This window comes from Brassica napus, chromosome A5, assembly GCF_020379485.1.
Source record: "Brassica napus cultivar Da-Ae chromosome A5, Da-Ae, whole genome shotgun sequence".
Taxonomy (NCBI): domain Eukaryota; kingdom Viridiplantae; phylum Streptophyta; class Magnoliopsida; order Brassicales; family Brassicaceae; genus Brassica; species Brassica napus.
In genome coordinates, this window is record NC_063438.1 from 10189199 (window position 1) to 10204742 (window position 15544).

Here is a 15544-nt window from a genome sequence, read left to right on the forward strand (position 1 = left end):
TAATTAAAAATAAATATAATTAAAAATAAATATTATTTTTAATTAAAATTGATTTTTTAGTATCTTAAATAAATTAAAAAAATTAAAGTTTTCGAATAGCATATTTTGTAAATATCACTTAAAGTAAATGTTAGCTATATTATATTATATTTGGTATATAATCATTTTTAGATAATATATTGCTTTAATTTTAAAAATAAATAAATAGATAATATATAGTTGTAGATATAAAAGTTTAACATATATTAAGAATTTGATTTTATATAAAAATATTTAATAATTTACAAATTTTACTCCTTTTAAATGGTGAATAATATTTAAACTTTTTAAATGGTGAATACTATTTTATTTATTTATTTAAATGAAAATATTTTTAAAAATTAATTTACCAGTTTAATATCATTTCATTTTTAATTCATATATTATGTATATTTTAATATAAATAGACAATAATTATAAAATTTATAAAAATTTAGCATATAATTTTATTTTATTTTGTTTTATGATAAATTTTTATTTAAAAGTAATTATAATAATATTTTATTACTAATTACGAAATTATTCAATTTATTAATTTAAAAAATATTCCCTAAAATTAATCCATATTGCTTACTCAAAGCGAAATCTACAAATGTTCGTATTGAAGAAATGTGCAGCTCACTTTTAGATTCCTTACCTTAAAGACCATTTTGTACTTTAGAAACAAAATATTGAACAACGACCAGCTACGTGGCAACAAGCCATCCAAAGGCCAAATAATGGGCAGTTTCGTAGTTATCATTTATCACTTTGCCGTTAGGCACCGTTGCTGGGAATGAAACACATTCAAGACACTTGTCTGAATATGAACATCATTATTTGCTTACCAAAACAAAAGGAGACTAGGAAAAAAAAATTGTGCTATAAAATGGAGATGAACCCGATAGGATTTCGCCACCATCTTTTGCAGCCGCATAATTTATATCTCCCAATCTGTAACTCAACATTGTTCTCATGGCTGATTTAAACTTACGGCAGTTTCCCCCTCCTCCTTACGCAACGAGTACGACGCAGACCTTGTTCAACCCCCAAGAGGACTTACCGGGACCGAGATGTGGTCATACACTCACGGCAGTTTATCACCGCCTAATCCTCTTCGGCGGGGTTACTTTAGTCCCGAGCGGTGGATCCGATAACAGTACGTCTTTCATTGACTCCCTAATCCTACGTTTTCAAAATTGTTAGGGTTTTGGATTTCGTAACGTTTCTGGGACGTGGCTGTTTTTTTTGTTCCAGGTTTACAATGTTTAACCAATTCAGTATACTGTCTCAATTCCTTAACCAAGAAGTGGACAAGGTAACTGAGAACATTGATGTATCTCTCGTTTTCAGATGTTAATTAGCTTGTTTTGCTTAAGGTTTTTTGTTGTTGTAGATCTATAAATCATTTGATTAATGGTGTGTAATGATCCTTGATTGTTCAGGGTTTATCCAGAAGGTGAGCCTCCATCTCCTAGGACTAATCATGCAGCCGTCTCATGTGGCGATGGGGTCATTATTCAGGTGATATTGAAATGATCGTTTAAAGATTTTCCTTGGTTAGGTTTTGATTGTGTTATCTAGAGTCTAGACCCTCTATATGTATCTGACTGACACATGAGGATCGGATACTGTTTTCGTTGGCAGGGTGGAATTGGTCCATCAGGCATTTGTAACGGAGATCTCCACGTCCTTGACATGAGTAGTGATACGTTCAAATGGAAAAAGTATGGTGTCATTTATGGATTTCTGTGAGATTATATATATATACACGTTACCTTTTATCAATGAAATGTCTTCGCATTTAATTTATATTGTTCAGAGTGGTGGTTCAAAAGGGTATGGCTCCATGTCCTCGCTATGGCCATGTAATGGGTTTAGCTGGGGAAAAGCTTGTTATATTCGGTGGAATCAACGGTACAAAATATCTATATATTCGTTCCACTTTGGTTTGACATTGGTATACGTAGGACAAGCATGAGTAACAAATCATTAACATACCAATTAGTGTAGTTTTCAATCGCATTTGTTAGCATTGCTCTATATATATGTCTCCCTCTTAGAGAGAAAATTTCTCAAACAAATGTATAACATACCAATTAGTGGAGGTTTTAAATCGGATTTGTTAGCAATTACTCTATAAATTAAACCTTTCATAACAACAATATTGCATTTGTTTATGATTATTCTTTTTTTTGTGTGGGTGAAAAGTTTCTAAACGTTGATATTTAACACAAGTTTGTTTGTTTATGTCTTATGAAGAAGGAAATTTGGTTCTCGCCGATACATGGGCATTGAATACGACTAGGCACCCAAATGTGTGGGAAATATTGTACCCATATGGGGACCTGCCTTGTGGAAGAGTGTTAGTAAATTTGGTTGATTTAACTGAATAAACTGATGTCAATCATTTTTGTTTGCGTTAACTCTTCTTCCTTGTTTCATATTTTTATTAAGGTATGCTTCTGCTAGTAGTACTCGAGATCATCGTTATTTTATGCTCAACGGGGGAAGGGACCAACATGGGATGGTATATTTTCTTCTCCTGTGTAAAGATTAAAAAAAAAGTCCAAAACGTCAAGCGCTATAACTTTTCTTGTAAATTTATTCTTCTTTCGAGTTTTTCTCTATGCATCATGGCATATATATTTACCCTAATGTTTGCCTTTGCAGCCACTGGGAGATACTTACAAGCTGGAACCATTTAGCAGTAGTGGTTTTTGGGTGTGGACTCGTAGTCCACACTTAGATCTTTCCAAGAGATACCAACATGCAGCGGTCAGAACCAGAATCTTACCACACCACTTGCAATACACACACACATATACACTAACTGCGTTTACAAAATGAATTAAAAGGGGAAAGTATCTTAAGCGTAAAAGAATTATCTCTACTCTTAAAAAGAGATGACTGTTATTGCCTATTGACATGAAATGAGATGCATGTAGAAAAATATTACTAACATAATCGTCGTCTCTTTTTTAACAGGTTTTTGTAAATCTGCGATTGCATGTCTTTGGGGGTGCGCTGAGTAATACTCACCTAGTCGATGCTGAAGAAGCTGTTTCAGGTAATATCTAACTAGTTTTTATATTTCATGTGACGTTTTGCTTTTGTGTATTTGTTTCCCAATTTGTTTTTGGAGCTTTAACCAATGGTTAAGTGTTGAGTTCTCCTTCATTTATGGAATGCAAAAAAGTATGGATGATACTTTCTTTGTTTCTTTGTAGTGCTTGATACTTCTACTGGTGTATGGGTTGATACTTCTAATGAAGTTATGCGACGTAGTCTCCATGCTGCTGCATCGATTGGCAGCCGCATATATGTGTATGGTGGGATTAGAGAAGGTAATTATTTTGACCTTTTTCGCATATACCTAAGCATTGGTAATTTTGCAGCTTTCATTTTCTTTACCATTTTTTTGTGTAGGTGTATTACTCGACGATTTACTAATCTCTGGAGAACTTTTAAGTTCTGGACCAACAGTCCCATCCTTTTTGTGGAGGTCATATATCTGAACTTCTTACACCCTTTTAGTCTATGCATAATTTGACTTTAAAAATCCCTCTTTTTTTGTTTATTGGGTAGATCTCAAAACACTCCAAGGCCGCCTGCGAGTGACATGAACGATGGTTATAAGCCAAATTTCTCCAGAGAGAAGTTACATGACTTGGTTAACAAGGTATGAAAAAAAAACATATTCTCTACATCTTCACATACTTCATGCACTTACTTGGTTGATGTGACTGATGTCTAGGTCATCTCAACCTTGTTAAGACCTCAAACTTGGGAACCTCCTGTCGATAGAAAGTTCTTTTTGAGCTTCCCTGAATTGGCTGAACTGTGCTTCGCTGCGAAGCAAATCATCGAGCAAGAGCCAACAGTGTTGCAACTATATGCTCCAATAAAAGTCTTTGGAGATCTCCATGGTCAATTCGGTGATCTGATGCGGCTATTTTACGAGTATGGATATCCTTCAAGGCAAGGAGATATCGCGTAAGTTCAATACCAAAGATGTTCTTCTAAGTCATTATGACAGAGTTTTGCTCATGAATAGTCACTGAACAATTGTTTATAATATATATATAATGTGCCTTCAGGTATATTGATTATTTATTTTTGGGAGATTATGTTGACCGAGGAAAACACAGCTTAGAGACCATAATATTGCTGCTTGCTTTGAAGGCGAGAGATAGTCTATATACATCATCTATATTGATATTGATAAATAGCATTTTATTATTATTGTTTTTATCTTCAAAGATGCGTATATGTGTCTTTTGTGCAGGTTGAATATCCGAAGAACATCCATTTGATCCGTGGAAATCATGAGGCTGAAGCGACGAATACAGTGTATGGCTTCCTAGATGAATGCATAGAAAGAATAGTACGTGTCTGTCAATCTGTTCACAGAATATATATTTTCTACTTGTTCTTGGCTAATGAAGTAATGATAATCTTTTTCTCTGTAAACCACCAGGAGTGTAACGATGGGAATCGTGCATTTAAATTGATTAATGATTTTTTCAGTCATCTTCCCCTTGCTGCCCTAATCGAGAAGAAAATTTTCTGTGTACACGGTGGGATTGGTTCCTCAGTATTCACAATGGAACAGATTACAAATATCAAGAGGCCCGTTGATATGGATTGCGAATATAATTACAAAGTTGTCAAAGACTTATTATGGTAAAATAAAATAACATCCACTTTTCTACTAATTCTTACTTATTTTCCAAGCTTCTGTCTTCTACATATAAACAGGTCTGATCCTACAGCGCATGATAGCATTTTGGGCATAGGAGTAAATGAAAGAGGGTCCCATATTGTCTCTTTTGGGGTAAAAATTCTTTCTTTTCTTTAGATAACATTTCAAGCTCTCGGTCACTACTAAGGCATGGTGTCTTGTATATATATATATATATGCAGCCTGATAGGGTCAATGCATTTTGTGAGAGGAATGATATAGATATGATTATAAGAGGGCACGAGTGTGTACTTGATGGTTTCGAAAGATTTGCACAAGGAAAACTCATTACTGTTTTTTCTGCTACAAACTACTGCGGTAAGTATTTTTGGTTTTATATATTGAAAACAATACAAACATCCTTTTGAAAATGTATTAGTCTCTCTTTGCACTAGGGTAAGAAAAATAAAAATATATATATATATATTTTGGTATTGTGGTAAAATATATATATTTTGGTATTGTGGTAAACAGGAAAGTTCAAAAATGCTGGAGCAATATTAGTTATCGGTAGAAATCTAGACGTTGTTCCTAAGTTGATTCATCCTCTTCCACCTCCCATCTCACCTTCAGAAAACGTTCCGGACAAAGCATGGATTGAGGTAAGACCTTCTGGACCAGTATTATATAGATCATATGATCAAACATGTTTCGGTTGTTGTTTAGATTTATTTTTCTTTCTGCTCCCAGTTATCTCTGTATATCTTCACAAATTTAAAAGTTTGGTATAAAATTTAACATTTTTACCAAAAAAAAACATGTTTCTGTTGCTGAGTTTAAATATTGTTTTATAGGTGGACAGAGAGAGGCCGCCTACTCCAATTCGCGGGCAACGAAAGCCTGACTTTGAGCAAGGCTCAACTTCATAAAGAAGAGATTTTTTATTGGGAAGTTGCGGTTGAAGAGGTGAAAGCGTTCGTCTGCATGTCACAATAGTGTGGAAGAAACTTATGATTATCATTTATCTAGTCCCTAGCTTTTGTTTTCTTATAACTTTTAAAGAACTTGTTTTACAACTTTATTTGGTATTTGATGGGAGACTCAAGTTTCAAAGTGGATAATTTCTTGACCATTTTAAGAATAATTTTCATAATATGCAAATCTCCTAAATAGATTCCCTAGCTTTTGTTTTCTTATAACTTTTAAAGAACTTGTTTTACAACTTTATTTGGTATTTGATGGGAGACTCAAGTTTCAAAGTGGATATTTTCTTGACCATTTTAAGAATAATTTTCATAATATGCAAATCTCCTAAATAGATTTTTATTTTTTTTTATTTAAAAATAGCACACATATGGCAAAGTGAGCAAAATAGGTTTTACTAAAAGGTTAAGCGACAATTATATCTTCATTCATAAATATATACTGAGTGTTCTACCCGCATATGCGGGCATAGTGTTCTTATAAATATTTATATATTTATAACTATTAAATCAAAACTAACATAATAAATTATTAATTATGTTTTTAAAAAAGATAAATCAAACACTAAAATTTATATTTTATAATAGAAATAAATATTTTCAGATAAAAACACAACATATTTAGGAATTATCTTATGTTTTAAAAATATATTTTATTTTTGAAAATTTTATTATATTTACTTATAGTCAATTATCTAATATAACATATAAATAAAATATTATTAATATATATTCATTAGTTTTTATCAAAATATATAAATGGTTATTGGTGTGTTAAATTTTAAGAACATTCGCATATTAGAATTATTTTAGAAAATCATTAGCATTTAATTATAATTTTTTTTATATCTAACTATAAATTTTATAATAAAATATTATTTTCAGATAACAACATAATATATCTAAGAATTATCTTATGTTTTAAAACATGTTTTTACTTTTTAATCAGATAGATTTGAAATTCTTTTTTATTTTTTGATTAATTTAGATAATTTATTCATTAAGGGTATAAATGATATTAACCGCTCTAACTTTTAACGTGAGACTAGGTGTTCTACCCGCATATACGGGCATAGTATTCTTATAAATATTTATATATTTATAACTATTAAATCAAAACTAACATAATAAATTATTAATTATGTTTTTAAAAAGATAAATCAAACACTAAAATATATATTTTATAATAGAAATAAATATTTTCAGATAAAAACACAACATATTTAGGAATTATCTTATGTTTTAAAAATATATTTTATTTTTGAGAATTTTATTATATTTACTTATAGTCAATTATCTAATATAACATATAAATAAAATATTATTAATATATATTCATTAGTTTTTATCAAAATATATAAATGGTTATTGGTGTGTTAAATTTTAAGAACATTCGCATATTAGAATTATTTTAGAAAATCATTAGTATTTAATTATAATTTTTTTTAAATCTAACTATAAATTTTATAATAAAATATTATTTTCAGATAACAACATAATATATCTAAGAATTATCTTATGTTTTAAAACATGTTTTTACTTTTTAATCAGATAGATTTGAAATTTGTTTTTATTTTTTGATTAATTTAGATAATTTATTAATTAAGGGTATAAATGATATTAACCGCTCTAACTTTTAACGTGAGAGTTCTGTTGGAAAAATTTACTTCGCAAATAATAGTATAGATTAATTGACGAAAAAAACGCTTTCTCTGATGGCGATGGCGATGACGAACCAGTTCTAGGGTTCTGATGGTGTTTCGAAATTGGGATCCGGGAAATCGATGGGAAGGAGGAGATTTCGATTGGGTTATCAGCAAAGGAAAGATTGGATTCTCAGGATACGGGACTTCTGAGAGGGATGGTGATCGCAGTTACTTTGGGGAAATAAGATTTAGAGAATCGCAGGCAAAGGATCGAGATGGAGTGGATAGGATCTCGATTGCGATTCTCTTTATGCGGAGATCGTGTGATTTCCCAGGTATTTCTACAAATCATTCATTGCAAAGGATTGTCATTTCTCATATGGAGATTGAGGAAATCATTTACGGATTGGCTACGATGGGGATATGGTATTTGTGGATCTCGTGGGTTTGCGATAAACAGATATTAAGGAAAACTTGGAAGGGAAAACACAATTATGGTTTCAATTGTGGGATATTTGGTCTTAATAAAGGAAAATATGGGTGTAGAGAATCTGGAAACAGTGATCAATATAAAAACCATGGACGGAGCTTTATTTGCTGTATCACTTTTTTAAGTTTCTTGATATTTCTTCATAATAAAGATCCTTCTTTTGCTATTGTTTGCTTGATCATGACTCAGAGTCAACTTTTGGGATCCGGTGGGGACAGCAAGGAGGGTGAGGGGGCTCGGAAAAGGTTGAAGATCTCGGTGCCGCACTTTGACAATTCGGCTCTTGTCAAGACCTACTCAAAAAGTCTAATTGGAAGATGCATGAATCCACCAGAGCAGGATATGCAGGCACTGATACAGAACATTCCAAAAATCTGGAAGCTGGAGGATCGGATCGTGGGGACGGACTTGGGGTTTGGCAAATTCCAGTTCGATTTTCAGACGGAGGAACAGATTGAAGGGGTTCTGAAGCTACAACCTTATCACTTTGATTACTGGATGTTGGCTCTTGCAAGATGGCAACCGAGGAAGTCACAGCTGTTCCCGGCGGAGATTCCGTTTTGGGTGCGCGTTCTAGGAGTTCCCATGGAATTTAGGACACGTCCCACTTTGGAAAGCATTGGTGATTCTCTTGGAAAAACGGTCTCCGTAGATCTCGAGCAATTACGTGTTCAGGTGGTGGTGGATGCTTTTCAACAGCTCTGTTTTGAGACTACTGTGGATTTCAAGGGGGGAGAATATTATGAGGCGGAGGAAACTCTGATTTCTCTAAGATATGAAAAGCTATTTGGATATTGCCCTATCTGTGCTAGCTTGTGTCATACAGAAGCTAATTGTCCTCTTGCCAAGCCAGAGGTGAAGATGAGTCCAGAGAAGAGGAGGGAAACAAGAGAAGGTAATGGGGGGGGGGGGGGGGGTGGCATGAAGGAGGGAAGCATGAGGATAAGGCTCGGAGTTATAAAGGGGTTGTTATTAATGGGAACACGGGCTATCAGCAGAAGGAGAGAGATGGTCGGGACTATTATGGAAAAGGAAAAGGTAAAATGATTGAGGAGAATGATTCTAAATGGGTGCGGGTGGCTGAGAAAGGGAATAAAGGATCGTCTAACAACCGTGGCAACTATAGGGGAAATGGTGAGGCTTATAGGCAGCGAGTGCCACGCAGAGAGGACTCAAGAGTGATAGCTCAGGAGGGACGTTCTAGGGGTGTTTCAGGACCGGTTGGAGATCAACAACTGCTGCGAGGAACGCACACAGAGGTTCAGGAGAGAAAGGTTGTAGAGGCTCAGGAGGAGGGAGAAATAAAGGCTGTGGAGGTCTCCAATCAACAACTACCTTCACAAACTTTTCAAGAAGAGCTTGCAAAGACGCAAGCGACCGGAACAAAGGTCATATCGGACGCAATGGATGCGGAAAGAGGGATACAAGTGATTCAGGGCCTGGTAGGGAATAAGCCTGCTATCAATGAGGATAAGATTATGGAGATGGATGAGATAAGGGAGGTTTTTCTTGCAAATGGGATCGACATGGATGCCGTAGATGATCTACAAGAGTGCTCTGAAAGAGAGATGGAGGAAGCAATGCGAGAGCTGGACAGGGCAGGTGAAGAAGATTTTCAAGAGGACGAGGCACTGGTTCTTGCTGAGGATGATAAGGTGATGGCTGAAGATGAACTGGAAAAGAAACATGGAATACGTAAAAGGCTTTTAAAACCAGTGGAGGGGACTGCGGTCAGTACTAAGATGAGGATTGCTAATGCATTGGCTTCCCCACGCAAGCGCACTGGAGCTAAAACAGGAACACGCCAGGGGGAGATCAACAAGCAACTGGATACTAAGGGCACGTCAAACCCGAAGCCGGGACTACCAAGACCATAATTTTATGTTTCAAAACGGCAGATTGGGATGGAGCAAGCAGGGCTTGGTTCTTGATATTAGCATTTGGAATTCAAAAATAAGCTTTATGAGCATTTTTCTTTTATTAATAATAGTTAAGGATTATGAGATTGCAATGGTTTTTTCACTTTTATGTTGTTTGGTTAAGCAATGGAATACGAGTTTGTTGCGGGATATGTGGTATTTATTTATTACTTTTGATTCTTTTGGAACATATGGGTCTTATAGAGGAAAATATGGGTCTCAGTGTGCTGGAGAGAAATGGTTTTTCAGGTGTATGGGGGCTTTAGTTGGCTCAATAGGCAAAAGAAAGGTAGTCTTTCCGTGTTTTTGGATCCATGGTTGGTTGGGAGTATTTAGTTTTTATTGTCAGAATGGAAATGGTAGAGACGTGTGCACCTTAGCAGGTATAGGGCACGATAGGGTTGTTGTATTAATGCTATGGCCTGTGGTAAATGTCTGGGTTTTGTATGTCAATATCTGTTGGTGTTGTTTTCGGGTGTGGCAGGAACGAGAGAGAATTGGGCAGATGTGCTGGTGGCTTTTAGGGTTATGGTGCAGTGTGGGGTTTCATTTACAAATTGGGTTTCAGTTGGTGAAGCTTCAGGCGATCATTGAGTATGAGAGGCCTCAAACCTTCGGTTTTTTGGGTTACATTATGGTATGAAAAATAGTGAAAATGTGGATATGGTTACTGTATAATTTAGGCTTTTTGGCTAACATCTCAAGCGGAGAGTATAAGGATTTGGGGAACACAATAAGGTGCAATGGCATAATTGAGGCGGTTGGTTTATATTATTTCGAGATCTTTATATTTTTTACTTATCACAGATTATTCCAGGGCGGGTTAAAGGTATTTTGTGAGGAAGTTTACCTTTGTTATTATGGTTCTTGGTGCTTTTGGGTTTTAATGGTATGCTGTCTGAAAATAGTTGTAATTACGATGGTAATAATAAGAATGATGAGAAGGTCATGTTGGCTCTCATATAGCACACCATTATGGAGTTTTAGATTTCACGACTTTTATGCAGCGGATGAAATGAATAGGCGGGAGTGGCTAATCAAGATAGTTAATGTTTTGAATTATGGTTTCACAAAATGGAGAAGGGATGGGGTAGTAGGTATTTCGTGGTTATCTTCAAGACCAAGTCTTTCAGGCTCCAAGGAGCATTCCATTATTTTTTATATATGAATATATTAAGCTGGAATTGTAGAGGACTGGGGAGTCATTGGACCATCAGTTACCTTCGAGAAATATGGCATAAACATAAACCGGGATTCCTTTTTTTATCTGAAACAAAACAAGATGCTGAGTTTGTACAAGGGGTTCAATCCCATTTTGGTTATGATAGTTTGGTTACTGTGGACCCATCTGGGAGAAGTGGAGGTTTGGCACTTTTTTACAATAATGAGTACCAGGTTAAGATTCTATATTCTAGCAATAGGATGATAGATATAGAGGCGGTGGCAAATGGGAAACAAGTTTTTCTTACTTTTGTCTATGGCGATCCGATCCCAAAAATGAGGGATCAGGTTTGGGAGAGACTGACGCGATATGGAATATCACGATCGGATCCTTGGTTCATCATAGGAGATTTAAATGAAATTACTGGAAATCATGAAAAGGACGGAGGGGCTGTGAGATGCCCAACTTCTTTTATATCTTTTAATAATATGATAAGAAATAGTGGATTATTGGAATTTCCAGCTCGTGGTAATACTTTTTCCTGGCAAGGGAGAAGAGGTAAAGGAAAAGGTGCAGTGACGGTTAGATGTCGTTTGGATCGGGCGTTAGCGAATGAGGAATGGCATACGATTTTTCCATATTCATACACAGAATATTTGAGGATGGTGGGGTCAGATCACCGACCAGTTCTGGCTGTCTTGGATGATAAAATTAACAGAAGAAAAAGGGGACAATTTAGGTTCGATAAGAGATGGATTGGTCAAGAGGGGCTGATGGAATCAATTACATCAGGGTGGACAGGGAATCATGAAGGCCATGTAGAGGATTTTTTCACAAAGATTAGTAATTGCCACCACGAAATATCTTCTTGGCGGAAGGATAATCCACCATATGGAAAGGATAAAATTAAAGATCTACAACAAGTGCTGGAAGAAGTACAGACAGATAATGATAGATCACAAGAGGAGATCCTTGAGGTTTCTAGGAAATTACAAGAGGCTTACAAGGATGAAGAGGAATATTGGCATCAAAAAAGTAGAAATATGTGGTATTCATCAGGGGACCTTAATACTAAATTTTATCATGCGTTGACAAAGCAACGCCGGATCCGTAATAAAATTGTGGGCCTTCATGATGAATTGGGTAATTGGATTACGGGTGACAATGGAGTTGAAAAGGTGGCGGTAGAATATTTTGAGGGTTTGTTTGCTACTACTAATCCGACGGAGTTTGATAGTTTCTTGGATGAGATTGTACCATCCATCTCTCCACAGATGAATCAAACATTAATGCGTGCAGCAACAGAGGAAGAGGTTCGGCAGGGTTTATTCATGATGCATCCAGAAAAGGCGCCAGGACCGGATGGGATGACAGTCCTTTTTTCCAGCATTCTTGGCATATTATTAAGAAGGATGTGGTCGAGTTGGTAAATAATTTCTTGGTTACAGGTGTTTTGGATCCAAGGTTAAATATAACCAATATTTGTATGATCCCAAAGACGGAAAGGCCTACAAGAATGACGGAATTAAGGCCGATAAGTTTATGTAATGTTGGTTATAAAATCATCTCGAAAGTTTTGTGTCAACGGTTGAAAATTTGCCTCCCACGGTTAATATCGGAAACCCAATCGGCTTTCGTGGCAGGAAGATTAATTTCGGATAATATTCTTATTGCCCAGGAAATGTTTCATGGATTAAGAACTAATAAATCTTGTCAAAACAAGTTTATGACGATAAAAACGGATATGAGCAAGGCATATGATCGGATTGAATGGAATTTTATTGAGGCTCTTCTTCACAGGATGGGTTTTGACCCTCGTTGGATTAAATTAATGAGAGAATGTATATCTTCGGTTCAGTACAGGGTTTTCTTAATGGGCAGCCACGGGGTTTAATAATTCCCCAACGAGGGCTACGTCAGGGGGATCCCTTATCTTCTTATCTGTTCATTATGTGTACAGAGGCATTAATTGCTAACATAAAGAAGGCAGAACGTCTGAAACAGTTAACGGGTCTAAAGGTAGCGAGAGCTTGCCCAGTAGTTTCCCACTTATTGTTTGCAGATGATAGTCTTTTTTTTTGTAAGGCGAAAAAGGAAGAATGTCAGACTATTCTTAGGATTTTGAAGGAATATGAAATGGTTTCAGGGCAACAAATAAATTTTCAGAAATCCTCAATTCAATTTGGACATAAGATTGAAGATTCTTGTCGTCAAGAACTGAGAGATATTCTGGGAATTCAGAACATAGGAGGAATGGGATCTTATTTAGGGTTACCGGAGTGTCTTGGAGGTTCTAAGGTACAAGTGTTTGGGTTTGTACAAGAAAGACTGAACAATAGAGTTAATGGATGGACCTTTCGATTTTTTACAAAAGGAGGAAAAGAGGTGATTACGGCTTTACCCAATCATGTGATGTCTGTCTATCGATTACCAAAGGCTACAATGAAGAAGCTCACTAGTGCTGTAGCCCAGTTCTGGTGGAGCCCAGGGGGAGGCACAAAAGGGATGCATTGGAAATCATGGGATAAACTATGTGTCCCTAAAGATGATGGTGGTCTTGGGTTTAAGGATCTTACGGACTTTAATACGGCGATGCTTGGTAAGCAATTGTGGCGGCTGATAGAGAAACCGTATACCCTTTTTTCTCGAGTTTTCAAAGGACGGTACTACAGGAATGTTTCACCCTTGGAACCGATTCGCTCTTACTCTCCGTCATATGGCTGGAGGAGTATTATTTCTGCTAGATCTCTGGTTTGTAAAGGACTAATTAAACGGGTGGGGACAGGATCATCCATATCTGTATGGAATGATCCCTGGATCCCATCCACTCGCCCAAGACCAGCAAATAAAAATTTTAATCACAGTTACCCGGATCTCACAGTGGATTCCCTTATTCATTCGGAATCCCGCACATGGAATCTATAGGCAATAAGGAATTTGGTTGATCCTGAGGATATTAAAATCATTACAAGTATTCCTTTGAGTAAAAATCAGATGGAAGATAGGAATGGATGGCATTTCACTAACAATGGAAAATACACGGTACAATCTGGGTACCAAGTAGAACGTGTCTATTCAGATAAGGAAAAACCACCGAAATTTTATGGACCCACAGTGGATGCCCTTAAAGCATACTGCTTGAAATTGCAGTGTCCTCTAAAGATAAGGTATTTCTTATGGCAGTTGCTTTCAGGTTGTATAGCGGTCATGAAGAACCTAAATGCGAGAGGAATACAAGGAGACATATATTGTTCCCGTTGTGGAGACCAGGAGGAATCGATTAACCATGTATTTTTTGATTGTCTGCCAGCACGACAAGTGTGGGCATTATCTAAGATACCATCGAATCCGAATATTTTTCCTACAGATTCTTTCTTTACTAATATGGACCATCTCTTTTGGAGAGTTAATCCAAAGATGGATGATCATCAGTTTGCATGGATCTTATGGTATATTTGGAAAGGTTGGAATAATAAGGTTTTTAGCAATATTGATATTGATCCGAGGGATACTCTCAAAATAGCCGAACTGGAATCAACACTTTGGGCTGAGGCTCAGGTTATAAGGGATCAGCCAGTGGCACCGGATGTACATATTAGTTCCATTCAAACGAATTCAGGAAGATGGTGCTTTATAGACGGCTCGTGGAAAGATAAGGATTTGTTCTCAGGGCAAGGCTGGTATAGTACTTTACCAGGCTTTGATGGTTTGTTAGGCGCACGAAATGTCCGTGCATGTTTATCACCTCTCCATTCGGAAATGGAGGCATTGATATGGGCAATGGAATGCATGAAGATTTTAAGACAGGTTCAGGTTACGTTTGCAACGGATTGTTGTTGGGGGTCAAAAAACGGTTACGACAAATTTAACATTCAAAACGTCCAAGGAAGAAAATAAGAATTTCTCCGAAGAGTATTTTTCGGAATAGACTCTTTCTTACGAAAAAGCTTTACGGAAGAAAGAATCGAGATGTCCGACGAAAAGCTCGAAACAGGTCGCTACGTAGCGACCGAGCGATCGTCCCGCTCGGTCGCTACGTAGCGACCGAGCTCGAGCCAAAGCTCGGTCGCTACATAGCGACCGAGCTCGAGCCAAAGCTCGGTCGCTACGTAGCAACCGAGCGATCGTCCCGCTCGGTCGCTACGTAGCGACCGAGCGATCGTCCCGCTCGGTCGCTACGTATCGCTCGGTCGCTACGTAGCGACCAAGCTCAAGCCAAAGCTTGGTCGCTACGTAGCGACCGAGCACTCGTCTCGCTCGGTCGCTACGTAGCGACCGGGCTCGAGCCAAAGTTCGGTCGCTGTGTAGCGATTGAACCTTTCCGAACATCGATACGACACCAGTCCTTGCATTCTCGTCAAACCTTCGAATGCTATCTCCCGAAGACCGTAGCAAGCTCAGTCCATGTTTCCCGCTATTCTAATTCGTCGATCAAACTTCGCGGATTAGAAACCGCGGAAAACTCGTAGTAAACGTGTCGAGTCGGAAGACGGCCCAAAGGGACCTAAAACACGACTCGAGGCCCATCCTACGATTTTCCTAACCAAAAGCCCGTAAACCACAGCGTGGTTCACGCTTGGCCCACGAGGAAGGATAAATGTCAAGTTTCCGCGGATAAATACGGAAGTTTTGAAGATAATTG

General features: G+C 36.9%; 2 protein-coding genes across 4 annotated transcripts; both read left to right on the forward strand.

Moving 5' to 3' along the window:
* Positions 1-517: 517 nt before the first annotated feature.
* Positions 518-5823, forward strand: LOC106453760 (serine/threonine-protein phosphatase BSL1 homolog). Its single transcript, XM_048781026.1, has 18 exons — positions 518-1177; positions 1276-1336; positions 1464-1542; positions 1666-1745; positions 1841-1935; positions 2281-2383; positions 2476-2548; positions 2692-2796; positions 3007-3088; positions 3249-3365; positions 3448-3523; positions 3607-3700; positions 3776-4014; positions 4119-4203; positions 4307-4704; positions 4780-4855; positions 4945-5080; positions 5237-5823. Exons 1-18 carry the CDS (start codon positions 994-996, stop codon positions 5491-5493), a joined length of 2340 nt encoding a protein of 779 aa, XP_048636983.1. The 5' UTR covers positions 518-993; the 3' UTR covers positions 5494-5823.
* Positions 5824-7063: 1240 nt separating this feature from the next.
* On the forward strand, positions 7064-14730 carry LOC106372785. Of its 3 annotated transcripts, none has more exons than XM_048781083.1 (2): positions 7064-7666; positions 8011-14730. In XM_048781083.1, exon 2 carries the CDS (start codon positions 10815-10817, stop codon positions 12330-12332), a length of 1518 nt encoding a protein of 505 aa, XP_048637040.1. In that variant the 5' UTR covers positions 7064-7666; positions 8011-10814; the 3' UTR covers positions 12333-14730. The 3 variants fall into 3 exon arrangements, with proteins under 3 accessions (XP_048637040.1, XP_048637041.1, XP_022550180.2); XM_048781084.1 differs by having other exon boundaries at positions 7215-7666; positions 8011-9946; XM_022694459.2 differs by having other exon boundaries at positions 7337-7666; positions 8011-9946.
* The last annotated feature ends 814 nt before the right edge of the window (positions 14731-15544 follow it).

Excerpts from the sequence above, each read along its gene's own strand:
- LOC106453760 (XM_048781026.1), top strand. The coding sequence starts at position 994 with ATGGCTGATTTAAACTTACGGCAGTTTCCCCCTCCTCCTTACGCAACG. Across the intron at positions 1,337-1,463 it reads TTAACCAAGAAGTGGACAAG|GGTTTATCCAGAAGGTGAGC; the intron begins GTAACTGAGAAC and ends TTGATTGTTCAG. Across the intron at positions 4,705-4,779 it reads GTTGTCAAAGACTTATTATG|GTCTGATCCTACAGCGCATG; the intron begins GTAAAATAAAAT and ends ACATATAAACAG.
- LOC106372785 (XM_048781083.1), top strand. The coding sequence starts at position 10,815 with ATGGAGAAGGGATGGGGTAGTAGGTATTTCGTGGTTATCTTCAAGACC.